We start from the raw sequence: 27,386 nt of genomic DNA, 5'->3' as shown, positions 1-27,386 counted from the left end.
TGTCAGCAGCCTGTGCCTCACACAGCGCAGAGCTGACGCACCGAAGCCTGGACGGAGAGAGGGAGAGCGAAACAGAGAGGGGGGTGAGCGTCGAGCCCAGGGAGACGGAGAGAGATGTCCAGACGGAGAGGGTAGTGTTTGTTTAGAAGGGGTCTTCATTAAGGCACTGCAGTTTTTAACGCAAAGACACTTTCTAGGCAGAACTACTGTTTGTGTGTGTGTGGCTGTCTGGTTGTGTTTGTGTTTGTGTGTGTGTGTGTGTTTGTGTGAGGGGAAAGTGCATCATTGCAACAGAAGGACTCTTGACTACATTGGCAGGAACAGCCTACCATTGATTCTTGGTTTCAGTGAGGACAGCCCTTCTTCCTCCTCCGTCAGTGCAGTGCTGCTCTGCGTGGATGTGCTCCATGCAGCTCAAGGTGACTCAGGATCCTGAGACGGCACCAGGGATCGCCCCAATTGCAGCCCAGGACGGGCAGAGGCAGGTGGGCTTCCATTTCCACGCCCTCCCCCTGCATGTGGAGGAGTGACAGCAGGTCCGTCGGAAGGGTTCAGGAGGATATGAGGCCTTGACAGCGTCCAGCACCCTCCACTGCACTGACAGCCACGGACGTGGAAGTGGCTAACCCTGGGGGGAGGAGCGAGGGAGAGGGGGAGGAGATGGGCCCGGCCTCGGAGCAGGAGGAGAGCGGGCAGGACCAGGAGGAGAGTGAGGGAGAGATGGAGAGCTATCGCAGCCTGCTGCAGGCTGGCTCGGAGCTGGAGAGCACTCTGCAACGTGAGTACTCTTGTTCTGCTTTGCCCTTCCATCACTGTGCTCTCACCAGGCAGACGCCCTCAAACTCATACTTGAGGGCACATCATATTATTTCTGTACCCCTGTTCAGGTAGGGTATTGAAGTCCCCTCTTCTACACACACACACACACACACACACACAGGTCGAGGACTCTCCATATGTTACTGATGTTGTTGCTCTGCCTGAGGCTGGGTTGTGACGTTGCCTTGCAGGGATTATGTGGGCTATTTTTAAACTGGAACTAGTTTGTGTTTTTTTTCATCCACAGCAATCATCTGTAGCATAGATGGATGTTTGTTTGTAAGTAGGTTGCAGCCACATCTGGGTGGGCTTGGCAATGGCTCATGGCCAGGCCACAGATTTGACAGCTGAGCACCTTATGGATGTGACTTGACCAGATAAAGCCCAATTGATCCACATTTTCTTTCAGTAAAATTATCAGGGGGCGTTTCAGAGATGAGCCTTTAAAGCTGAATCTTGATCAGTTTAGACATAAAGCATGATGTTGCATAAACCTCAGAGGACACTGCAAGCATTCTGGTGGACATGAGAATGAATCAAAATAGATGGAAATAGACCCCAGACCTGACCAGAGGGCACAAGGGTGATAGGTGATAGATAACCATGTGATCCTGTTATCTACATGGCCCCCTCTCCCGTTCTTGTATTTCCTCTGAGATGCAGACACACACTGCTGAGGCCTGCAAGGACTGTTATTCTCTCATTAGTGCTGCCTCAATCGGAGCATCTCTGCCAGGAAGTGAGATTGAGGGCCCTCAGAGAAATTATGGTAGTGTTTTTCCTCTGAGCCTGGAAGTTAACAGGGACATCAGGAAACCAGTTACCCTCAGCTTCTATTTTTACCAGGTCTAGTTTGTTCAGCCTAACGATGTGAATGTAACCTGAGCCACGCTCCACACGTTCAGATGGACCTGCCAAGACTGAGGGAGGAGGGGGAGAGAAGAGGCAGGGGGGGGGGAGGGGGGGGAGAGAAGAAGCAGGGGGGAGATGAGGGAGGGGGAGGGAGGGAGAGGGAAAGAGTAGGTGAGGTCGATATGTGTTTATACATGACCTAGCACACAGTAGGAGAGGAGAGAGCTAGCAGTGACTTTGGTAAACAAGTTGAGTTATGAATATGTCCAGAGGTGGTCAAACACGTGTGCCTCTCCCACCGTGCGCTTTGTCATTAGCTTCCTGCAAAACAAACATCTTTTCCCAGCCATGTCCGAAGCATGGGAGAGGCTAAAAGGAGGCTGAATGTTTTAAGTAGATAATCCCTACATTGAACTTTGACCTGTGGGCTGTGTGACTGAGGTAAACTGGGAAACGTTGTATGTGTTGTGTACTGTGTGTGTTCTTTACATGGCCTCCTGCTTGATGTTCTGTAGGCTCATACAACCACACACCCACACTTCCAGATGCTTCTACATCATGCATCATTAGCACAACGTTTTAGGGAGCTAATCCACTGGCATTTAAAATCCCATTTCATTTCAGTGTGCACATTATACACAGAGGTCTAAAAAAGCTGCTTGCATCCTCGCAAATGCTAAATCAGGGTGCCTTAAAGCCTAGATGGGGAAGCGTGGAATTTCCTCGAACTCCCTCCACAAACTTCACCAGCTGTATTTTAATCCCATTATCACTCAAAGTGTTGTTTGGTAAAAATATCTGCTGACCTCAAGTAAGCGTAAGCTGGTGCCTTTGTGTACTATGCACGTTTGTGTGTAAGAGGGGGGGATTGCATGCTCTGTGTGGGATTTCATGCTTGTGACTGTTTCTCTCTGTCCCTGTTGTAATAATGTAGCTGGCTGTTGCTCATACATGCCTGTGTCCATGTGCTCTCTCTCTCTCTCTCTCTCTCTCTCTCTCTCTCTCTCTCTCTCTCTCTCTCTCTCTCTCTCTTGCTTTATTTTTCTCTCCATCTCCCTCTCTTTCCCTCTCCTTCTCTCTCCACAATGTGGCCTCTATAAGAAACCAGCCATGACTGCTCAGGACAAACCTTGTCCCCTCTATATCCTACATTCACTGTTTTGCACCTTATGGGTGATGGGTGATCAGGTGTGGTGGACACGTCATCTATTGCATACTAATCTTTCCCCCCCGACCCCTAAAAGAGGGATCTGTTTGTCTGTGTAGATACAGTAAACAGTCCTGACGCCGACTCATCCGAAACAATAGTCCTATCTCACTGGGCAGTTAACAGACACTATCTCACTGTAGCTGAGGGGTGACATCAGCCAGGCCTGATCTGTCTGGCTGACTGGAAGTCTCGTTCCCTAGACACTCTGGTTGGGTAACATCAGTCTCTGTGCCACAGGCAGAACAAACAGGGGCTATTTGTGTGTCCCAGACAAACAGTGGACACTCCTGTCACCTGACTGGCCCGGGGCTTTGATGAGGGAGAGCCGTCTGCACGGCAGCCAGACAGCAGCCTCTCTGAGAGGGCCCGGAGGCAGAGGCAGCCAGACAGCAGCCTCTCTGAGAGGGCCTGGAGGCAGACATCTTAGTTTAGCAGGCAGGGAGAAGGGAGAGGGCCACGTGATGAGCGTGCTTGCAGATTTGAATCAGGAGGAGGATGAAACCAGCCCGCATGATGAACAGCCCAGGCTGCTGTAGCAGCGAGGCAGCCTTCTCCCCAGCGTGTCTGGATGGGGTGGTGCTGGAGGGGAAGGACTGCAGAGGGGAGGGGGGGAGCGGAGCTGCGGAGACGTCACCAGACTGATTGTTATCATTTTTCTGAACAGTGTTCTTTGAGTGTTCATGTCTGGCGGACATGATGTTTAGATGTGTTTTTCAGTGATAAATGCTGTTTGGGATACAATGGGGATCAAGCTCTCTTTGTGTTTTGATGAAAAAGGAGAGAAGCTTTGCAGCGTGAATGTCTTGTTGCTCTCTAGCCATGCTTTTGTCCCACTGAACCCTTTCTGAACTGCTGGTAATGCAGGAGGTCTGGTTAACCTTCTGAACTGCTGATACTGCAGGAGATCTGGTTAACTGGAAGTATTCTGCCAGAAGAGACAGATAGATACAACAATTTGATGTTCTTGAACTTGACACTGAGGCAGTAATTCTACACCTTAGCTGTGTATTCTTAACCCGTCCTGTCCTACCTTGTCCTGGCCTGGCATGGCCTGGCCCAGCTCAGCACAGCTCAGTCCTGTCATTCTCTTGTCACTGTCAGACACACTCATTAAATATTCAGCAGCGACCAGTGGAGCTCATTATTGTCTCGCTGACATTCCGGCAGACACTATTACAGGTGGCGACGTGGAAGAGGACACTGCCGCACATGGGACACCTCTCTCTCCCTTTCTCCTCTCTCTCTCTCTCTCTCTCTCTCTCTCTCTCTCTCTCTCTCTCTCTCTCTCTCTCTCTCTCTCTCTCTCTCTGTCTCTCTCTCTCTCTCTCTCTCTCTCTCTCTCTGTCTCTCTCTCTCTCTCTCTCTCTCTCTCTCTCTCTCTCTCTCTCTCTCTCTCTCTCTCTCTCTCTCTCTCTCTCTCTCTCTCTCTCTCTGTGTCTCTCTCTCTCTCTCTCTCTCTTTCTCTCTCCGTCTCTCTCTCTCTCTATGTCTCTCTCTCTGTCTCTCTGTCTCTCTCTCTCTCTTTCTCTCTCTCTCTTTCTCTCTCCACCTTCCTCTCTTCCTTCCGCTCTGTGCCGCTGTTTGCGCTCCTATTCATAGTTAATGACCTCCAGTCTATTATTCATGAGGAAGATTGATTTGTGTGTGTGAATCAGCTGCCCTGTTGATTTGCAGCACAATGTAATTGTCAAGAAAGAGAAATCTTCACTTTGTCTTTTTGTGAAAGACGCAGAAACAGTTCCAATCATGCTGTGTTTTTGTCAACAAACATTTTGCCACACCCATAAGATGTTGCAATACGTTGATGATTGTATATGATGATTGTACCACTGCACAATACAACAGGAGAAGTAGGTATGTGAAGGTCTTGTATAAACGTCAGCATGAGGTGAACAGGTCAGCATGGAGCCGCAGCTGGACGTGTGAGTCCGTGCTGCCCCCCCCCACCTCCCACCCGGGGCCAAAAGGTTACAAGGAGGTTATGTGTAGCCTCCTGGAGGGTAATAAGGGGAACTAAGACACTGACAGCAAAGTGAGTCTGCTTCCGTTGATTTACGTCGGCACTGCAGTGTGGCTGTAGTACTTAGATTGACCACATGGTGGCAGTATTTCTAACTTCTACATTTTGCAGTTTCACCTGAAGCAGGCCTATGCAAAAAAAATGGACATCCCTTGACAGCATATCCATGGCCCTTTCCTCTACCATCAGATCACTCAGCACAATCCTACCCCCTGCTCACAACTATCTTCTCGTTATCCTCAAATTCCATGGATAATAAATGTACTCTCTCTCTTTCTCTCTCTCTCTTTCTGTCTCCCCTCAGAGGTGTCTGTACCTGTGTGTATGAAGGAGGTGGGAGGTTATATAGAGAAGCAGGTGGCCTACATCTCAGGTAGGCTGTTGGACTTCATATTCATCTGGGCCCCTTCCCAGCCTCTCATACCATGTTTACACGAGCGTTTGAGGGTGACCAAACATGGCTACCCTCATTGACACTGGATGTTCACATCATTGTTTGTTCCTAGGTGGCCGCGGCGAGGATTCCAGCGTCATCATCACCCTCCCAGAATGCTCTGCTTTCAGTGATATTCCAGAGGAATCTTTAGCCAAAGTCTTGACATACCTCACACTGATACCTCGGTGAGTGATCTCTCTCTCTCTCTCTCTCTCTCTCTCTCTCTCTCACTCTCTCACTCTCTCTCTCTCTCTGTCTTTCTCTTTCTGTCTTTCTCTCTAGCTCTCTCTCTCTCTTTCTCTCCCTCTCTCTTTCTTTCTCTCTCTGCAATGCAGTGTGCCCTCCCCTCAGTTATCAGAGTTAGTATTCTGAGCACAGACACAGATGGCTTCTGGTGCCCTCTGTAGCTACACCTCCAATTCAGAAATTCTAGTCATGTCCTCTGTGGTAAAACTCAGGTAAATCCCAAAGAGAAATAGGAACATAGGACACGTGCCTAAGGGCAGTGTTCCAAAAAACTGTCAGACTAAATAAAATGATATCCCTTTCAACGACATTGCATATATTAGGTTTCATTAGTGCTGACTGCGTTCTTTTTCAGTTGTACATGATTCCATTACTTTTCCTGCATAACTTTTCTTGTTGAAAGTAGGCTACACTGTGCATTTTGCGGTGGATTTAAATACATGTTCAAGGAGTTTCATTGCTTGTGTTCCCAGAGCTCGGCAGCCAGGCGTCAAATTTATCATCATTTTAGACCGAAGGTTGGATACTTGGAGCTCTATCAAAACTGCACTTGCCAGAATTGCGGTGAGCATTTTAAAGCCTCTAAGAAGACACTTTCTTATAAAACTTGATATCATTATTACAAGTGTGTGTGAGTGAGAAGGCTTATGCATCTGTGATTGTGTGTCACACTCAGCATTCTTAATACATTAACCACCTTTTTTGTGTGAATCTATTCTTCTTCAATCTTTACAGTAGTTAGATTTGCTCGAGTAGCTGTCCATGGTACTGAATTTCTGTTCGACCACTTCACGAATTTTGAATCAAGTCTTGATTGCTTCCGTTTTTGCACACACCTTTGTTCTAGTTAAATATGGGATAGTTTTAAGTTACAATTTTTTCATACGTACCCGAAGTTTTTAAAGGGTATGTTCTGTGCTGGCTTACTCACTGTAACCTGAGCCGTGAGGACACGAATGCATGAGCCAGCAAAATCTGCTGATGACGCTTTTTCGTTGGAAGGGAGGGAGGGAGACAGGAGGGAGGGAAAGATTTACAGACAGCGCTGCCACCCTCTTTGTGGCAGCAGCATCAATGCTGCGGCTGTACTCCCGCCGCCGAGAACTAGCAGCATATAGGCTACCTTGGCACCGATCTAGTAACTGGACGGTCGAGGCTCCCCGTTACAATGGCTTCTAACACCATGATGGCGGAGAGTTTCCAGCGCCGAGGGATACCCAGAATGCGGAGAACACCGGTAACGCGCTTTTGACTAGTTTCAATAAGTCACTGAAGAGTTATGCTCAAGTTTTGGTGGGCTAGGAATGCGGCAGAGCTCCGTTCCTTGGCTGCAGCTGGTCAGTGTAGCACTGCGGTGCAAACGGAATATAGCTTAGTCACCCGTTTGATGCAGTGAGATCCACTATGGGCCATCATTTGTATTAGTGTTTTTATCAATACTTTTCGTTCAGCGTTTTTACCTAGTAAGATTTCAGGTTTATGAATACCTCCTACATTTGGGAGCGAGGACAAATGAATGTCAAACGTAGATCGTACGCATACGCAAGAAGAACTATTAATGTTGCAATGGTATAATTTTCTGACCTTTGTCAGGCATCGTGTTGTATCATATCAAGTTGAAACGGTGTCATGCATGTAGACGTTAACCAGTAGCCTACCGCTGCATGGGACAGACCTACCCCTCATCATTGCACATGGGGGTCAATGAAAAAAGATTCATCCTCCAACTTCATCAGATCATGGTATCAAACGAAGCAATGTCAGAATCCATCTGAACCATGATCCCTAAATATTTTCAAGATAGTGGCTCTCTATCCTCGACCAACCCTGTCTCTGTTCCTCATTTGTGAAGACATTTTGCTGCACTGCAACTTCAGTACACCTGTCAGTTCACAAATATACCTGGATATCCCCACAGCAAAAAAGCACAGGCACATTAATAACAAGTGCAATTCATGTTCATCTTATACAAGCAGAACAAAACTGATAGAGGATTGTTTAACATGTGCAAGTCCCTGTAGACCCCACGTTCTCAGGCTAGACTCACCGGTAATCTGATTGACCGTGTGGGTGAGACAGAGTGTCTTTCATTCTGTGTAGAGACAGCTAGTTGATTCCCTTGTCAGAGTGGTTGATTGTGACTATTCCACCATGGTTAGTCATGCTGCTCTCCACTTACAGGTACAGTGCTATCAGTTCAAATAGCCTTTTTATGATCAGAGTTTCTAGATGGATTGGGGATTATTTTCTTCCATCCGTAGACTGGGGTCTAACATCCCTCTCTCCCCAACATCCCACCTCCAGAGAGGGGTCTTACGTATGTCCTTTCCCCCTCCCCCAGGCCTCCTTCCCTGGGAACCTCCACCTGGTCCTGGTGCTGCGCCCCACCAGCTTCTTCCAGCGCACGGTCACAGACATCGGCTTCCGTTTCAGCCAGGAGGACTTCATGCTCAAGATGCCCGTAAGGCAGCCCCTCCTCCTCCTCCTCAGTTACCAAACATGTTTCAACTCACCACAAGGTATACCTTATCCTTACTCCCTAGAATAACGCCTACCATCTCCTCTTAGATAAATACAGGTCTTTTCAGGGGACACACAATGCTAAATCATCTGCCACAATGGACAACGTATCTATTGTACTGTGATCTATCTGTGAAATGTTGAACAACTGAAGTCTGCGTGCCTCTACACCGGTCCTGGCTCTCCCCAGTGGTGTGGTCCTGTGTGAAGTAGCAGGCATACTGTCCAGTGCTGTTTCCTAGCCATCTATCACTGCTCTTTTCATAGCGACGCACAGGAAATGTTTAGGTGGCCATACAACGTATGCCTGCGTATCACGTTGACCACAGCGCTGGCTGGGAGCAGTGGCCATGTGTGTTGTGTCGTGGGTGAAGAGCAGCCCCGTCTCAGAGTGTTTGGTCCTGCAGGTTGTGATGCTGAGCTCCGTCACAGACCTGCTGCACTACATCGATGAGAACCAGCTGACCTCGGAGTTCGGGGGCACTCTAGACTACTGTCACAGCGACTGGATTGTCTTACGGACGGTAGGGTGACGGCAGCCACACTTGTGTAACTCACCTGACCTTTCAAATGACACCACAGCACCCGGCAACCTACGGTACATGCTGCCCTACACGTGCCAGACGCACAGCAGTGTGATGTCACATTGGGAACACACATGTCCGTCACGTCATTTGAGTCTTCGTAGACTCTTCAGCTTTGCTCTGTAGATGTCGCTGCTGGAGTGACATCACCGCTGCAGGGTCTTTGGCTCCTCCTACAGGCCATCGAGAGTTTTGCAGTGACAGTGAAGGACATCGCCCAGATGCTGCAGGCCTTCGGCACAGAGCTGGCGGAGACCGATCTGCCAGATGAGGGCAGCGCTATAGAGCACCTCCTCCGCTCACACACAGAGAAGTACAGGAAGCTCAAGGTAGAGCACGTCCCTCCGTGGCACAGCGCTTTAGCAACCTTTAAAAGAACGTCTCATTAGACACCATTAATGTCATCGTTTTGAAATGTATGAAATATTTATATCATGGTTGATATGTTGTCGGTTTTCCATAAGCGCTTCTCCCCTTTGCTGTCTCACCACAGGAGGCGATACAGTCTGTGTCAAAGGAAGGGCGCCACCTACTCTCCAGCCTGGAAGCTTCTGGAAAGGAGGTGGACTGCCATTGGGACGTGAGGCTGGACTGGGAGACTGTCCAGAGGTAGAACCTCAGAGTCGTTCAACCTCCTATCCTGTTCTTACAAAGAAGTCAATTTGTGACTTCAGAACGTTAAGTACGTTCCACCAGCTATGTTTTCTCTCTCGTCATTACCCTCCCTCCCCCCGTCCATCTCTCTCCCTCTCTCCTCCTCTTCTGCAGGCTGCTGGCTCAGCTTAGAGACATGGAGTCTGCCTTCGATGGCTTCTTTGAGAAGCACCACCTGAAACTGCAGCAGTATCTGCAGCTGCTCCGCTACGAGAGCAGCTTTCAGCAGGTACAGCTAACTCTGTGTGGGACAGTTAGTGTGTGTGTGTGTGTCTGTGTGTGTGACTCAGAGTGTGTAGTAAAACTCTGTGTTTTTACCGCATTAGATGGATCTGTGTCTGGAGCGCGTGTCGGTCCAGGAGAGGGCGCTCGTGCTGAGCGGAGACTCTCTGGCTCAGACAGAACAGACTCTGAGAGAACTGGACAGCCTTCAGAACCAGGCCCAGGTCAGTGGCTCACTGCTCCAGCGAGCACAGAGGATTACACTCAGTTATGCTGTGTATGTTGAGGTTTACTTTACAGTCGTTGCAAACCTAGTGCAACACTGTATACCTTGTTTCTTTTGCCCCGTTGATTGGTCTGTCTGACTCCCTTTGAGTTTGCTGTAGGATGATGTGGTTTATGTTATTATTGTGGATGTTGATATTGTTATCAAGGTTGTACTTGTTGTTGGTATTGTTGGTTTATATTGTTGTTGTGGTTGCTGTTGTTGGGGTCAGGAGGAGATTGGCCGTGCTCAGATCCTCATCCTCCACGGTCACCAGCTGGCCGCCAGCCATCACTACGCCATGGCCCTGATCGTCCAGCGCTGTAACGAGCTGCGCCACCACTGTGACACGCTGAGCGCCTCGCTCCGGGCCAAACACACACACCTCGCACACACACACCAGCTGCTCCTACGCCTCGACCAGGTAGAGGCACACCCGTGAATACAACCACACCCACTTTGGGGCATGACGATAACATATCCCTAGAGGGAAGGAAGTGTGCGTGATGTTTGATGGGCCTGTTTTCTCTCCTCCTATAGGCTCTGACCTGGTGTGATGCGGGGGCCTACCTGTTAGCCAATCAGATGGTCGATAAGTTCCAGTCGAAGGAGGGCGCCCAGGCTGCGCTAAAGGACATTGAGAAGTTCCTGGAGGGGGCGCCGTCCCTGTTGAGCTCCAGGCCTGATCTCCTCTCCATGGAGTTCGAGGCTGTCATCACCACGGAACTCCAGGTGACCACAATCCCAGAAGCTGTTGATAGCTTACATTCTGACAGTGTTCTGAAGCAGGACAGTAGACGCATGAGACACACGGTTTCATCTTCCGCTCCCTTCCCTCCTCCCAAACCATCTGCCCCGCTCTCTCATCTCTGTCCTTCACATCCCTATCTCTCTCTCTCTCTCGCCGCTCCAGGCTCAGATTGAGAGGACGTTTGAGAAGCACACAGCGGTGCAGGAGATGGTCCAGAACAGGCAGGCCTGCCTGAGGAAACTAGCTGACAAGCATGTCCGCCCAGTCCAGCTGGTGGCTCCTCGCCCAGAGAACCCCCCACGCTCCAAGTCCCCCCTCTTCTCCCCCAAACATGGTACTGGGTTCTGGCACAGCCTGCTGTGGACACAAGCACACACACACACACACTCACTAAAGCATGCATGTACGCCTGGGTCATCTCAAAGCCCGTGCCTGAAAAAATGACATGACAACTCAAGAAATATACAAAAGGAGATAAAGGTGTGTTAGGTTTGAACTACGCTGCTCTTCTCCTGGGAGGCTCACAGCTCACCACGTCTTTCATCATCCAGACCCTTCATTCTGCCCCTCCAGCCTTGGTCCAGTCCGTGGTCCCTCTCCCCTGGGCGCCATGGGAGTCTTCACAGCCCACCGTAGACCTTCTCAAACAGGGCTTCCATCCCATCACTCACTCCCTGGTCCAGCATGGCTCCATAGTGAAGTAATCAAAGCTGCCAACAAATCCTGTTTTAATGAGGAGGATAACACAGTGTTTAGGGCTTAAACCTGTGCAAAAGGCCCACCTTCCAAGCGTAGCATTAGCATAGTACTTTAATCAGTCCTTAGGGATGTACAGTCAGCCAGCAGGATGCCAGCCACAGTAGCAAGGAGCCATGTGTAGTTCATATACATTAAAGACCCTTTCATCTCCCACTAGCCTTCTGGGAATGGCAGAACAAAGGCTGCCATGCTGCTTTATGTGTGTGTGTGTGTGTGTGTGTGTGCGCGTATCTGTGTGAATATATGTATGTGTGTGTGTGTGTAGTATGTATGGTAAGGGGAGGGGATAGGCCTTTGCCTTTCAACCATTAATGTCGATCAGTGAGTTGCTTTTGCTGGTCCTGTGATGTAAGCCAGGCCATAATGAGAACCATGATGAAGCTCAGCTCCATCTCTGGAACACAGGAGGAAACTCCTTTCAGAGATGAAGGGAAGCATGTTAGATGTGATTCATGTGCTACTGTGTGATAACACTGTACACACATGCATACACACACACACACACACACACACACATGCATACTGTATGTCAAATCAGAGGCTGGTTTCTCATCATGGGTAAAGAGCATACGATAGAACCAGATCAAACGCGTCCAGCCAGTGAACTGCATGCGCTGAAGTGGTTGCTAGGCTCTTCTACAGCCAGTCTATTACCCTTGATTAGGTAAACTGTCCATCAGGGCTGGTCCCTGGAGTATGTATCTACCAGCCTGCTGTAAGGGGGTCAGGGGCAGGACATACCTACCCAGGAGACCTATAAAGCTCATATACAACCCCAAGGCCCAGAGCTCGTCTTAACAGGACCCATGGTCATGAATAAGACATCTCGATAGAAGAGAGAGCACCTCGTCATGACTTCATGACAAATCCTGCAGAGACACCACGCTGTTTGAACTTGTCATGATGATGTTGGGGTCGTGACGTGGTCCTGCAGAGACACCGTGCTGTTTGAGCTTGTCATGATGATGTTGGGGTCGTGACGTGGTCCTGCAGAGACACCGTGCTGTTTGAGCTTGTCATGATGATGTTTGGGTCGTGACGTGGTCCTGCAGAGACACCGTGCTGTTTGAACTTGTCATGATGATGTTGGGGTCGTGACGTGGACTCGATGGATCTAAAACATGACGGCTGCTCTTCTTTGCAGGCGTGGATGGTCTGAAGTTCACCTTTGATCTCTCTCTACCTGGGAAGAGGACGTCACGGAAGAGCCCCAACTCCAGGAAGGTGAGATGAAGCTGGCCAGTGGAGAAGGAAAACCTTTTCTCTCTAGACACACAATTGTGACACGCAAATGACAGTTCTTTCGCTGAAATTGTACTGTATTCTTCACCTCTGTGCTCTACTCTCCTCTTCTCACTGTGGAAGGGCATTGTACTGTGTGTTCTGTCAGATTGAGGTGATGCACGACTACCAGGAGAACAGGGTCTGTCTGTCCTACACCCTGGAAGGGGACGACAGCCCTGACCTGCAGAAACGGTAGGGAGGAGGACGACTCAACGGTCATGATCCTCGTTAAGACTCCTGTTCCCTTTGTTCAGTGGCCCCCTGTCTCTCTCTCTGTGTGTGTGTGTGTGTGTATGTGTGTGTGCGTCTTTGTGTGTGTGTCTCCACAGCCGTGTGATGAGGGAGCTGATCGAGACAGAGAGAGTGTATGTTGAGGAGCTTCTCTCTGTGTTACTGGTGAGCATACAATGAATACACACACACCCCCAAAGACACACACAGCTTCGATCTATTATTTGGTATTTTTAGTCCCAATTGTTATACAGTTGGTGTTGCCAGAAGCAGCGGTGGTGCTGAGTATGTGGGTGATTACAGGGCTACAGGGCTGAGATGGACAACCCTGCCCTATCAGGACTCCTGCCCCCACTCCTGCATAGCAAGAGAGACATCTTGTTTGGCAACATGCCTGAGATCTACAACTTCCACAGCAGGCAAGGACAAAGAATGCACACAGATGACAGTGTTTTGTAGAGGTTTATTATTTATTGTATATACATGAACAGATTGACCTATGATTGTTCTCATAAGCTGTTTTTTTCTTCTTCTCTTGATGTGTGCATAAACAATTGCACCCTATACGATTAAAATCACATTTACAATATCCTCACAGTGTTTTTTTACAGTACAGTATTTCACAAGCAGCATTTCCTGTGAATGAGAGATTTTTTTCCTGCCCACTGGGCCCGCCTCCCTGCTGTGCTGACTGGCAACATTGGATGACTGTGTGAGGCCTGTTAGCGAATTAGAGCTAACTAACTGCTGCTAAGTGGCAGTTGCAGTAATGACTGTCTGATTAAGCTGGAGAGGGTTCGAGGCAGACGGGTGGGTGGTTGGGGGAGGGTGGGGGGGGGGGTGCACAGTGACATCATGACCTCATATCTGATAGTCAGTCAGCAGGCCAGGGAGGCTGGAGACAGTACCTTTTTTGAGCCTGTGAATTGTCGGAGTATAGTGTGGTATTGTGTCCTGTAGTTGGTGTGTCACCTGCTGTGTTTTGACCTGGCTCCACAGGGTGTTCCTGCAGGATCTGGAGAGCTGTCTGGAAGCCCCCGAGCGGGTAGGGGCCTGTTTCCTGGAACGGGTGAGACAAGAATATATTTACTGTATGTCAAAGGACGTTTTTGACTGACAATGTCATTCATGTGTGTGTGTGTGTGTGTGTGTGTGTGTGTGTGTGTGACGGGTCCTTCCTGGGTGTTGTGCACTCACAGCAGGTGTTTCTGTGTTCCAGAAGGAGAGCTTCCAGGTGTATGAATGCTACTGTCAGAACAAACCTCGCTCGGAGACTCTGTGGAGGCAGTTTTCGGACTGTGCGTTTTTCCAGGTAGGGCTGTTTTGATCTTTTCTGCTCTGCAATCATGGGGCTGTGGCTTGGATGTCTTAGAGATGCTCCCTTTTTTCATTGTGCTTCATCCGTCTGAACCGACAGGAGTGTCAGAAGAAACTGGAGCACAAACTGGGCCTGGATTCTTACCTTCTGAAGCCAGTCCAGCGCCTGACCAAGTACCAGCTACTACTAAAGGTTGGAGACAAACACCAAAGTGCCACCACTTGTCTGCATGGTCCAAAACCCCATCACCACAGCATGACGCTGTACAAGAAAACATGAACCAATTAATAGATTCAATGAGTGATGAGATACCATCTAGATATTAGGTTAGCATTTGTCCTGTACAGTATCACTGTGTATCTATTGAGAGAAACCACCACCTGTGTGTTTGTCAACCTGTGTGTGTGTGTCTCCCAGGAGCTGCTGAAGTACAGCCCAGGCAGTGAGAGGACCTCCGAGCTGCAGGGGGCGCTAGCAGCCATGCTGGAGCTGCTCAAGTCAGTTAACGACTCCATGCATCAGATCGCCATCACAGGCTATGAGGTAGAAATCTTCAACACCGTCACAACACTACCTATAAGTGCGTGTGAGTGTTAGCAAGTCTGTCGTCCCTCAACTCCCCTCCGCTCTGACCTGTGTGCCCAGGGAGAGTTGAGCGACCTGGGCCGAGTGCTGATGCAGGGCTCCTTCAGTGTGTGGATCAGCCACAAGAAGGGGCCCACCAGGATGAAGGAGCTGGCTCGCTTCAAGCCCATGCAGCGTCACCTGTTCCTGTACGAAAGGGCCCTACTCTTCTGCAAGCGCAGGGAGGAGCACGGAGAGGGCTGCGACAAGACCCCCTCCTACAGCTTCAAGCACTGTCTCAAGGTGTGTCTGTGTGTGTGTGCTTACTCCTGTACCGCAGTCGCTGTCTGACACCTGACATGCACGACACATGCTTTCCGTCAGAGAGACTCCCAAATGGGATGTTTGTTTCGAGGTGCGTGTGCGCACGCGCCTGTCGACATGCCCACAGCCTGACGGAAGATGTCACACCACCAGCTGTTCCCATGTATTATTGAGGGTAAGGGGAGGAAGCTGCTACACACTGCAGACGGCTCTGTCGAAAGCAGCAGCTGTGTAGCATGAAGACGATGCGTGTCTGACACTTGACGCACGGCATGTTGTTTTCAGGCCCCAGGTTGTGTGTGGGGGCGTGTAAGTGCGCGTGCGTCTGCGTGGGTTAATTAACAGGAAGTGTGTCTCTGGGTAGATGAGCGCGGTGGGGATCACGGAGAACGTCAAGGGGGACGTGAAGAAGTTTGAGATCTGGTACAGTGGCAGAGAGGAGGTCTACGTGGTGCAGGTGAGGGCACCCTCCGCTGTGTCGTCTTCCACAGCGGAGGCACGCACCAGTGGTTCCCCCCTCAAGTGACATATTTAGTGGCTCTCACACGGGGCACCCAGCCAGCCCTATATAATATACATGAAGGAGTGTGGATGATGAAAGAGTTGAAAGGAGAGCAGCTTCCTGTCTTTGTGTTGCTGTCTCTCAGGCTCCCACAGTGGAGGTGAAGATGGCCTGGCTTAATGAGCTTCGCAGGATCCTCACCAGCCAACAGAAACTTCTCAAAGGTCGGGACGACACTGTGCGCGGCATCTAAGAGCGTGTTGGCGTCGGATTGCGTTTGCTGCTAACCTAGTTGGTTTCTTTCACTCTCTGTCACTCTATTTTTATTCTCTCCCCCCCCCCCCCCTCCCCTGACCTTTCCGCTACATTTTCTCAGACGAGTCGTGTCAACCCGGCCAAGCAGTCGACCACATCCAGCTGTCTCCTCCCCGGTCTGAGAGGTTAGTCTTGTTGCGTGATGGGTACCACAGCCTACTCACACACACACACACACCACACACACTCACATTCACACACAGTCAACCCTGGGGGCTCCGCACATGCTCTCTCTCCCATCTCCCTGCCAGCTACTGACTCACTGCTTGCGTGAAGTAGTGTGATGGGTAGAGCTTCTGCAGGACACAGGTTGTGTGTGTATGTGAAGGCCCCGGGCCCCCCACTCTGTCCTAGTGTGTGTGGTTGCCTGTGCCCCTCCTGCAGGGGCGTGCGTCCATCCAGAGGGGTCCCTAAAGGCTGTCTGCCGGGGCTGGACCTTGTCTCGCTCTCCGCCGATGTCTTTCTGTGTCTGCGTGCCCGGAGTCCCCGCCCCCGAAGCCCCCGGCAACGCCCCCGGCCACGCCCCCACCACCACCCCCAGCGCCACTGACCCTCCCTGACGCTCAGTGGTAAACTCAGGCCCAGCTCAGCATGGCCCGGCATGGGGCCCAGCTCCACCCAGGGCTGCTGTGTTTTCATACTGACCGTCATCTGCACCTATGTAGCCTGCGTGCCGGCTCATAACTGACCCCTCCCTCTCCGCCAGTCCTTATCTCCTTCAGGTCTTCATACTGGAGCCACCCCAGACATGGTACCCCAAAAGACTGCACCCATGTTTGCGTTGGATTTGCAGTTTTGCATGACATGCAAAAGAACCTAAATAAAGAAAAGAACAAGGACATTAGGTTACATCGGAATGTTTGGGTTTGAATCCATTGTTTTTTATTTTTTTATTTCTTCATGTCAACTTGAGACCTGCTTTGAAGATGGGTCTCGTATTTTGAGATCTGATCCAACTCCAATGAAACGATGACCCATTCTGGCTGTTTCGCTCTCCATAAACCAGTCCAAGTAACACGTTGAACACGCTTCCATTCAGGATTTGGACAAATCAAGACCAGATCTTTCCCAGGGCTCACCCGTGTGTGTGCTGAATGGGGTTGAGCCCCTGCAGAGTGCCTGTGTGTCGCCTCTTCAGAGAAGCTTGCTCCCTGGCTGCTCTCTGTCTCCCGCTCTGCTGCTCTGCTCCTGTCTGGCTGCTGACTGGTGGCCCGTAGCTTTGGGTTACGGAACACGATAGAATTACTCCAAGCCTCTGATCTAAGATCAGTATCATATTGCCTATTATATTGCCTTCCGTTCGGGGTTTGATTACATTTCGGGGCAGGCAAGCTGGTCCTGGATCTGTGGTGGGGGTCAAGTCTATCCAGAGTGTGTGGGTTTAGGTCAGGCAGTTCCATGTTTAATGTTGTGTTGTTCTGCTACTCCCACAGCAAACAGCAGAGGGCGTCAGTGAGCTCTGAGGAGACAGAGTCAGGCCGGAGCAGTCCAGACCCCCAGCCCCACTCCCCACAACACCAGCGCAACCGCAGGAGTGAGTACACACACACACGCACCCATGCCAATACCATGTGAATACCTGCTAACTATTTGAAGAGCATCTTAGTTTTTCTTGGAGAAATACTCAAATGTAACATGTGTACAAAATGTCCCTGTGTGATCCAGGCTGGCCTGGTGCGCCTCACTCAGTAGACGTCTGTGAGGGTCTGGAGGACTGGGGAGGAGGTCTGGACCCCTCCCAGCTGTCTGACACCGAGGAGGACGACCTTCTCCAGCTGGTGAGACAGACCTACCTACACATACCTGCACACTTCCCACACACTACTTATAAACTAGAGCAGAACCTGTCCTGCATGTTTTAGGTGTTTCCTTGCTCCAACACACCTGATTCAAATGAATGGTCGTTAACAGGCTTCTGCATAACTAGATAACGACCCATTCATTTGAATCAGGTGTGTTGGAGCAGGGAAACATCTAAAATGTGCAGGACAGGGGGTCCCTGAGGACCAGGGTTGAAGACCTCAGTACTAGAGCCAATGAATTGGTTACAGCCAAGGTCTGTATTTGACCTCAACTGCAGTGCAACCTCAACTACTAAAGTACTTTTCCACATGGCTCAGATCAGTGCATTTGGACCCAGTTGTATTGCTCCTCTAAGTGTGTTGTGTTCCCCAGTCACCAGGCAGGTACAGGGCCCTCGCTGACCTTCCCCCACACGAGCCCGACAACCTCACTGTCAAGTGTGGTGATGTCATCCAGCTGCAGAACGAAGACGCCACTGGCCAATGGTGAGCGTCCTGAGGGTACCATCATCTGGACGGCTGGATTCGTATGAGGGCCTGGCTGGATGTGTGTGATAGCCTGGCTGGCTGGATGTGAATTAGGATGTAGTAAAGCTCGGGGTAAGGATAAAGTCTATAAGATGACTAGATCTTTCCTTACCTCCTTTCACCCCCCCCCCCTTCCCTCCTCCCTCCTTCAGGCTGGTGAAGAACCTGAGTCGCAGACAGCAGGGCCTCATCCCCCCCGCCAGCCTGCTGCTGATCCTGGGAAACAGCAGCAGAGGACACTCCTTCAGACTGGGGGGTAAGAAGGGAACACACACTACCTTATACTGTATCTTACACACCCCACATCATGTTCTGGGTACATTATACCTTTAGTGCCACAATTGAACTAGTGGGTGCTTTGCACATAATTGGTTCTAGTCAGTTAATGTTGCTAATAGTAATGACAAGTTGCACCGTCCCAGTCATATACCTGAATTTAAAGGAAGCACCTCTCTCTGTCTCTGTTTCTCTCGCTCTCTCATTCCTAAAGATCCAGGGAATTTGAAAGGCAGAAAGCTCAGCTCACCCTAGTGGAGACAAACCTGGATCCCAGTGTGAGTGATGGCTCTATGGACAGACACACTGAAAAAGGAGTATCCTCAAACCGACCCACACATCTTCCCTGTCTGCTGTCATCGGCTCATAGCTCTGGTCTCTAAGAGAAGAACAATGGAGTCTGATGATCAACAGCAAAACTGATGTTAGCTGATCAATACAGATGGCAAGTTGGCTGGTACTTTTTTATGGATCATTACTTATGGACCTTGTGTGTTCTCTCAGGATGGACACACTTTAGACAGCAGAGGGCTGTACCAGCACAAAGACACAGGTGGTGTGGGTCCTGTTGGACAATCAACTGCCCTCTTTTGGGTCAACGCTTTTATCTTCCACTTCCTCTTGGAAACAACCAATGGCCTTTTCTGATTGGTTAGTGTAGCAGAAATGGGAAACTATTGGACATCTATGAACTCTACCTCGTGACTTATTGAAGAGGTTCTTAACCAACATGGCTAATCAGTCATACTTTGGTGGTTGTGTGTATGTGTATGTGTATGTGTGTGTGTGTGTGTGTTTTGTCAGTGCAGGTTTCACCTGAATAGTTTCTTAAAAAGATTTTTGTACATATGGTACATCTCTCATTTTCATTGCATATTATTTTACCTGAAGGTTTGTAAGTGTTGTTGGTTTATATTAATTTTCTCTTATACATTGCTCATATGTACCCAACACTCATTTCTAGGGCACCCTACTCTTACACTCTTATAAGAGTCTGAATGCCAAAACGTGCCGTGCCATAATGCCTTTTTACTCCTTCGTATTTTTATCTCAGTATTCTCTTTGAGAAGCTTGGTGTTGCTAAGCAATATCTAATGCTCTTTTGCTTCTGCCTGTGCTCAGAACTATGCTAACTTGCACTTTATTTAAGGCGAAAGGTCAATATTGTAAAAAAGAAAGGCATTTCCTGGTTTATGCAGAAGACTGTCACTCACATACCTCCATTTCACATCCAGGCTGACTGTGTGTCAGTAGGGATGCAGGCCTGCATACCAACGGTGGTTCACCTGTCACAGAGTGTAAATTCAGACATCCGAGGGGATGATGATGATGGATAGGCGTGTATTCATCAGCCCTGAGCTGTGCTTTAGAGGGCTGGGAGGCTCTGCTAGCAGCATGGAGCCTCACACTGCTGTCGCTCCCCTCCACATGGGGAGTTGTTTCTCTATGACAGCACAACAGAGAGAGGCAGAGCACGAGAAGAATGTTCTCTCTCTGCCTCTCCCTCTCTCTGTGCCTCTACATAGCAGAGGCAGTCCTCTGCCTCGCTGCCACCGCGAGGCAGTTTTTTTTGGGCTTCCCATTAAGGGGGATCATACAGCAAACATGAAGTATACCAACTGTGTCGAACGCTTAATTAAATATTGATTGCGGACTTATATGAATTTACCACATCAAATCAAGGCCTCAGTTGGTGGGCTGCCTTTGATATGCCGCGTTTGATGTGGAAATGAGCCTGGAAAGCAGCAGGAGTCGCTCCACACTACACATTTCGTATGTTATTAATTTATTTATTTGCTATCAAGTTGTTCCCTCGCAGCATGAGCTAGCTATGCAGCCCCGTGAAATCATGTCTATATAACGTTAAAAGGAGCAATGCTCGACTGCATCGCTGCTCATCACCAGCTTTTTTTCCCCTCTTAAAAGGATAGATTCGCTGTTGGAAGTCTTTTTTGGTGCCTTGATTGCAACCCCTATCCCAAATGATGCACATTTTGCACTGAACTCTGATGTTCAAAAATGTTAATGAAAAATTGCTGGAAAATGCTGTGTCTTGACAAGCGCTGTTGGCTTGTCACTGAATATTTCTTTTTGGAGGCAAAACGCATGGTACCTGAATAGTGAACAAACTGAGCAGATTTATAATTTTTATTGTTTCAAAAGTTATTGTTACCAATTTGTTATTTTGTACAGCTTCAATATTGTACATAGACAAATAAAAGTATTTATTGAACATTGTTTTCTTATGTTTGACCAGGAATGTGTGTTTCATGTTACTGTAGTAACATCACATGGAAAGCTTTTCTCGTAGATAGGAGTGATGTATTTCTGAAAACCGAATACTACCCCTAGTTACTGGTCAACAGATGTCAACAGGCTGCCTCTGGTCACCTGCATGACATGGCGTATCCATCGGTAGTAGTGGGCCACCCTGGTGTACACTCCATACTTCCCCTCCTTGGCACACTCCTCCCCCCAGCTCACGATGCCCGTGAGGAACTGGGTGTCATGGAAACGGTTTGTGTGAGGCCCCCCGCTGTCGCCCTGGCAGGCGTCCTTTGCCACGTCTCGGTAACCGGCACAGAACATGTAACGGGTGATGCGGGCGCTGCTGCTCTCCTTACACTCTGTCCTCTCCGTGAAGGGAACCTCCACCCACTGCAGCATGCTGGCCGTGGCCCCCTGGAAGCGCGTCCTCCCCCAGCCGCTCACGGTCGCTGGGGAAGCCTCCTTTATCAGGTTCTCTGTGAAGTCCTTGGGGCCCAGGCAGACGGGCCGTACGTTGGCAGAGAAGGTGATGGGGGTCCGGAGGCGGAGCAGGGCGATGTCGTGGTTGTACAGGCTCTGTGTGGAGTCGTAGAGGGGGTGGGGCACGTGCTGGGCCACCTCCCGGTCCTGCTCGCTCCCTTCCTTCCTGTTCACATTGTGCTCGCCTGTGGGAGGGCAGGATGCACAGGAAATGACATGATGTTCAGGGATGGATACTGCATAATGTAAGATTCAACAATACAAATCCGGATACAGGAGTGTGTGAGAGAGAGATTCTTACCCACTCTGACGAAGTAAGAGCCGTGTTGGGCCTCGACCAGACAGTGGGCAGCAGTGATGACCCACAGCTCACTGAGGATGGAGCCTCCACAGAACAACTGACCACTGGACCGTACCACCAACGCCACCTTGCGGGTAGTGACCAGGAAGTGCGGTTTACAGGACATACTTATAAAGCAGTCTCTTTCCATCCTTGAACCCCCCCTTTCATTTACGGATGGTAATCCCCATTAATAGTCCATTACAGACCTCTCCATCCACCCAACCTCTCTTACCTGCCAGGGGATGTCCCCAGGGCTGGCTGCGTAGCCCCCAACGATGCGAGTCTTATCAAACAGTGTTTCAGTGGGAAGGATGTCAGTGGGGCGGGGCTTGGTGTAGGCCGTCATGGTGGGGCGGGGCTTGGTGAGGTGAGGCTCTGTGGGGGGGGGCTCGGCAGGGCCGTACACCCAGTTTGGCAGTCTGCTCCGGGAGCGGCTTATCGTGGTGGTGGTGGTGGTGGGAGGCCGGGCTGTGGTGGTGGTGGGAGGCCGGGCTGTGGTGCTGTCTGAGGTGGGGGAGGGAGCTGGAGGGATCTGGGCCACTGTGGTGATGTTCACCAGGCCTGAGCTCCCCTTGGTTAGTAGAGATCTGGTAGACACCATCCGTGCATCTCTGCCACATGGGAACTCCACTGGTGAGGTGGCAACACACACACACATACACACATTGGGCTAATAATGCTAATCCACCCTAATCCACTGCTGTTCCAATGGCTGCATTGGTTAGATAGTCCTGTGGGGTAGGTGGTTTGTAAATGCGTGGTGTACCTTCAGGTAGACAGGTTTGCCTGTCCTCTGCCAGCTTGTACCCATCTGCACAGTGGCACTGGGCCCCGGCTGTGCCCACAGACCGGCAGAAGTGGCGGCAGCCTCCGTTGTTCATCTCACACTGTCTGTCCGTCACTGTGGAAACCAGAGGAGTCCAGTATCATTTTTCTGTCATAAATCATTGATAGACCCCAAAGAGAGAGAGGGAGAAAAAGAAGGGTGTGTGTGTGTGTGTGGGGGGGGGGGGGGGGGGGCTGGAAAGAAAGAAATAGAGAGACAGAGACAGAGAAAGCAATAGAGAGAGGGAGATCACTGACCTATCTCACAGTTCTTGCCGGTGAAGCCTGGCTGACATAAGCAGGCGTAGGAGGCCAGCATGTCTCTACAGGATCCCTGGTGCTGACAGGGCTGAGACCTACACTGGTCCCCATCTGACGACACACAGCGCGTGACACCTCTGAGTGCCGAACCATCTGGCACAGCTAAACACTCTGGCAACAAGTCTGAACCCTATTACTCATACACACGGGCACGCACACACATACACCCACTTCCACTCTCCCGAGATATCTCTCTCATGAGCACACACGCACGTTTAGAGGAAGCTGGTGAATCACACAGCTCCGTTTATGTCAACATGACAGTCAATCATTAAGCTGAGTTCTACCTGCATAGCCGGCCCAAAACGCCATCTGAAAATAGAAACTTCGGTTAGAACGATATGTTTTCAAACTTCAGGACCTCAGCAGGTAACGGTATCCACACACACATGCGCACCCACCGTCTTCTCGTCGTTCTCAAAGACTTCTCTGGCTTCCTCCAGGTCACACCGCTCCTCCAGACACTCCCTCTCCAGATTGCCTTTCAGAAGTTCTTCAAACAGGCCAGTGTTGGAGCGTCTCTGTCTCCTCAGCACTGTATCGGCTGCCTGGCCTGACAGGAACACCTCGCCTGGGTCTGGGCCTGGGCCTGGGCCTGGATCTGGAGCACCATAGCCTAGCAAACAGTCCAGCACCAGTAGGCACCACAGCAAAGATAGATGGACTGCCACCATCCCTGTTGATTAAACATATGCTTCTAGAAGGTACATACATAACCACAATCCCACACGCTCTTAGCTTTCATTCCAAAGTGCAGCAGCTGGGTGTTTACATTTCATCACAAACGTTTCTCGCTGTTTAAAAAAAAATGTCTTTGCCTTTAGCACATAAAGCACTTCATAGTCATAATAATACTGATTGATGTAAAAAAAATCCACCAACAGTTAAAAATATAACGGAAAATGTTTCATCCACTTAACAGATCCCTCAAAAATTCAACTTGGATGTTTGCTTCACAATATTCACCACTAGATGGCAGGCAAGTACTTGAAACTAAATCCTCAAACTGTGTCAAGTTGACACTGTGCACTCAGATCAGTCAATAGGCAGACTGAGGTGGTTCTCCAGGGGTGTATTGGAGAGTGCTGAAGCAGCAAGCCCACCAGGATCCTTGTTTGAAATTCAACCCCAGTGTCTCTCTGTGGTCTACCAGAGGGGGTCCCTTAGCTGCTTAGACAGAGGGGAGTATCGACTGAGGCCATCTATATTTCATTGAGTCATTAACAAGCTAAATAATTCATACTTATGTAATTAACACTGACCCCTCAATATGCAGTCAAGCTCTGCTGTAAGACTGTCAATCATTTTATATTGGAAGTAAATCACATGAACTCAAACATTTTAATATCCTAGGACCTAGGCTAAGAAACCAACAAAGGGTTAGCTAACTTGAAAGAGATATAAGTATATATATAAGTACAACAGAACTCTATTTCTCTATTTCTATCAACAGCACCTTGCTTTAAAGTAACAAACAACTCACTGTGTGTCTCACCTTTGACTCTGGCTGTCACCATCCAACAAACCAAACAAGCCTCAGGTTGATGGACAGGAAGGCTGGAGGAGAGCAGAATGATGTATAAACCTGGGGCGTATTGATCTAGTTGACGTATTCTCTCTCTCTCTCTCTCTCTCTCTCTCTCTCTCTCTCTCTCTCTCTCTCTCTCTCTCTCTATCTCTCCATCCCTCTCTCTCTCCATCCCTCTCTCTCTCTCTCTCTCTCTCCATCCCTCTCTCCCTGGCTACCAGGAGTCCAGAGCTGGGAATCTCCACCGGCTTCAACTTGATTAGGAGCTACAATCTGGGATCAGGCTAGGCTCAGGCATATAATAACACTCTGATACCTTCTCAGTGCTATCGATCCTACCGTAGCTCATGGAGGGAGTTATCGAGAAATGCTGGGAGACTCTGGGCTCCTTCTTTTATAGATTTCAAACAGGGCCATGTTGTTGCATTTTCATGGCCTATTGAAGGTCTCTCTTTGGGGAGCAGGTGTAATTTGTGGTGAGGTTATTTCTTCGCTAGTAAAACATGACCAGATGGACCCTCCTCCCAGCACTGGGAGAGCAATCAGATCTTCTTCCTGTCCACCATGTCCACTACAGTAGTTTTTCTGCTGCCCATAATAACAGTGAGAATGCTTTCCAAGGACTGGAGCCTTATCTGCCCATCATTCAATGAAAGGCTTTGATAGAATTGGGGCTGATGTCCCTTACATTCTTATGGTGAAATCCATCTGATCTATATATAGAGAGGAGTTGAAGACTTTTACCCTCACAGATGCAAACTTGAATTAATGAGTGAATCAGGCCACTAGGGGGCAATGTTAACAACCATGTGGCACAGAGGAAGGAAGCCGCCTGACTCCCCTTTGATCGAACTGTATTACCCAGGAAAGGGGTGCCAACCTGGGGGTGGAACTGAAGCCAGTCCCCTTACACCCTCTGTGGAAACCAAATAGGGCCTGTCTGTCCCAGTAGAAAGCCAGACGGTGCGGCCCTCTCTGTATTGACGACAGCGGAGCCAAGCTTCCTGACTCCTCACCCTCCAGACTCCAAACTCAGCGAAAAGTCTTAGGAGTAAAGCTTAGCCTAATCTCTCGCTTAGTCGTCAGTCTGGGTGAAGCCTCACATCTCTGTAAGCTTGCAAAGGCTCGCAGTCACCTTACATCTTCATCACCAAATTGAAGAAAGGGCTCCTCAGACTCATGATTGGAGGACTCTAAAAAACCTATGGCTTTGACGCCATAGTAAACTAGTGTCTTTGAGTTGCATTCTGTTGTGGAATTAGACTGGGTAGTGCAACTGGCAAAATGTCATTTACAGTAAATGACCCACCATGGCTGCATGAGAATTTGGATGATGGCTGTGCTGGACCTCCTGTCTGCTGAGTCCCTCTCTCTGGGTCTGTCCACCTCCAGAAACCTCCTCACGAGCACAACGTGTCTGGAGGGACGTTGAAACGATGACAATCACCTTCATCCTTCGATACTGTAATCATCCCAGAGGAACCATGATGCTGATGAGAGGCTGTCAGAGTTTATTAAGACTCGACTCCAAGGAGAGAGAGAGAGAGACAGAGAGAGACAGAGAGAGACAGAGAGAGACAGAGAGAGAGAGAGAGGTTGTGAAAGTAAATCTGTGTGTTTATTGTCGTGGCTGTGTCGGGCGTGTGAGGAGTGTCCTCCCACTCTTCAGGTAGGTACATTAATTGCTCTCCAGAGATGTGGGAAGGCAGCGCGAGGTCAGCCATTGGAAGACTGCCGCCCGCCTCTCACAAAAACTGGATGAAACGAGGATTACAGTCGAGCGGGTGGGAAATGCTGTAATTATGTCCACTCATGGTTGAAAGTGAATATTTTGGGAAACAAGTGAAGAGAGAGAGGGGAAACAGAGGTGTACGTTGCTAACTGAGAATAGCAAGGAGTCTGAGAATAACCTTGAGGTAACTTTTTGGTCCACTCTTCCTCAGGTCTAAGGCCTTGAGAATGCAGACTTCTCAGATACTGACAGTGGGCGTCCTTCAGTGGTGTAGTCTGGTATGAAGTAGTGATTATAATTTCATTCAACCAAACCCCCCTCCCTTGCTGTCCCCACCATCGCATCACTGCTCATTTATAAAATGAATCCACAGTGTATCATGTAAACCTACATGACTGACTTCATTGCTCTGTCCACTGCTATACAATACTATATTGAACTAGAACAACTGAAACCTGGAGTTGAAAGTGTGTACAACAGTGTATACTGTGAAGGACTGCAGATGTTCCTATTGCCAAAGGCCCCCTTTACAGTGCAACACGGAGGCTTGTACCATCCACAGGGATCTCCTCTGAAGTGAGCTCCATGAAAAGGCCCCACAGGCCTCAAAGCTGCCCCCCTCCCTGCCTTCCAACCCCCTAGATATAGCCATTGACATTAATGTGATATTTGAGAGAGTCTACCACTGTTAATTAGCGCAGTCGTTCTTGAGTCTGAAAGGCTAATGTTTCAACCCCGTCTCTCTCGCTCCGCCTGCGTCTCTCTCTCTCGCTCCGCCTGCGTCTACACCAAACCAAACACGCTGACATTTGAACAATCTGCTTGATATTTTGCCAGTGATGAAAAAATTGAGCTCTGGCTCACATCATAGCAATGCCATCCATTGCACTGGGATGGACTCTGCGGAGCCCAATCAGGTGAAGTTCAGCCAGCAGTTTGCCTCGGCTTATGAGACATTTAGAAGCAATTAATTTCTGTTTTCATTGGGAGAAAGTGGGAATGGTACAGGCCAAAAGTCAGGCCATTTAAGCTGTGGTTTGAATTTGAAGCAGACCTGACAATCAGACAATGTATTCATAACAAATCCATCTTGCACATCACTTGAGTAAAGTGAGATATTCCACCCTGCTCGCCCCCCTTCCCCCTCCCTCTCTGCTGTCCCTGGCGCTGGGAGCTGGGATGCAGGCAGCATGACAGGAGCTCCGGGCACAGGGATGTTCAGTCACCGTTAACTAGCTCCTGGACAGCACTGCCTGCAAAGCTCACTGTTTGCCGACTGAATGTCAAACATGATTCAGCTGAAAGCTGCAGTAGGCATAGACGAGAAAAGAGGTGGAGTAATAGAAAGAGACAGAGAAGGAGAAGAAGAAAAAGGAGAGAGAAAGTTTTGGGGATAGTCCAACTAAG

At 49.5% G+C, this 27,386-nt stretch overlaps 2 protein-coding genes across 4 annotated transcripts; one reads left to right on the top strand and one right to left on the bottom strand.

Moving 5' to 3' along the window:
* The first annotated feature begins 9 nt into the window (after window positions 1-9).
* mcf2a (MCF.2 cell line derived transforming sequence a) lies at window positions 10-20,715 on the top strand. Of its 3 annotated transcripts, XM_047021565.1 has the most exons (30): window positions 10-778; window positions 5,206-5,274; window positions 5,408-5,522; window positions 6,057-6,147; window positions 7,925-8,044; window positions 8,511-8,627; window positions 8,867-9,016; window positions 9,181-9,296; window positions 9,456-9,570; window positions 9,668-9,787; window positions 10,061-10,252; window positions 10,369-10,560; window positions 10,742-10,913; window positions 12,483-12,562; window positions 12,729-12,814; window positions 12,952-13,018; window positions 13,157-13,272; window positions 13,853-13,922; window positions 14,073-14,165; window positions 14,271-14,363; window positions 14,589-14,714; window positions 14,817-15,038; window positions 15,424-15,516; window positions 15,707-15,785; window positions 15,938-16,001; window positions 17,310-17,410; window positions 17,542-17,654; window positions 18,052-18,164; window positions 18,359-18,462; window positions 18,697-20,715. In XM_047021565.1, exons 1-30 carry the CDS (start codon window positions 661-663, stop codon window positions 18,735-18,737), a joined length of 3,348 nt encoding a protein of 1,115 aa, XP_046877521.1. In that variant the 5' UTR covers window positions 10-660; the 3' UTR covers window positions 18,738-20,715. The 3 variants fall into 3 exon arrangements, with proteins under 3 accessions (XP_046877521.1, XP_046877530.1, XP_046877539.1); XM_047021574.1 differs by lacking the exons at window positions 17,310-17,410; window positions 17,542-17,654; window positions 18,052-18,164; window positions 18,359-18,462; window positions 18,697-20,715 and adding an exon at window positions 16,261-17,302; XM_047021583.1 differs by lacking the exons at window positions 10-778; window positions 5,206-5,274; window positions 5,408-5,522; window positions 6,057-6,147 and having other exon boundaries at window positions 8,026-8,102.
* A 5-nt stretch (window positions 20,716-20,720) lies between these two features.
* On the bottom strand, window positions 20,721-23,393 carry f9a (coagulation factor IXa). The gene is made up of 7 exons (XM_047024535.1): window positions 23,121-23,393; window positions 23,007-23,031; window positions 22,657-22,770; window positions 22,340-22,474; window positions 21,806-22,203; window positions 21,532-21,658; window positions 20,721-21,415 (listed from the first exon to the last, which is right to left on the bottom strand). The coding sequence occupies exons 1-7, from the start codon at window positions 23,391-23,393 to the stop codon at window positions 20,835-20,837; spliced, it is 1,653 nt and encodes a 550-aa protein (XP_046880491.1). The 3' UTR covers window positions 20,721-20,834.
* Between the last annotated feature and the right edge of the window lie 3,993 nt (window positions 23,394-27,386).

This window comes from Hypomesus transpacificus, chromosome 1, assembly GCF_021917145.1.
Source record: "Hypomesus transpacificus isolate Combined female chromosome 1, fHypTra1, whole genome shotgun sequence".
NCBI lineage: Eukaryota > Metazoa > Chordata > Actinopteri > Osmeriformes > Osmeridae > Hypomesus > Hypomesus transpacificus.
This window is presented reverse-complemented; position numbering and strand designations above follow the sequence as displayed.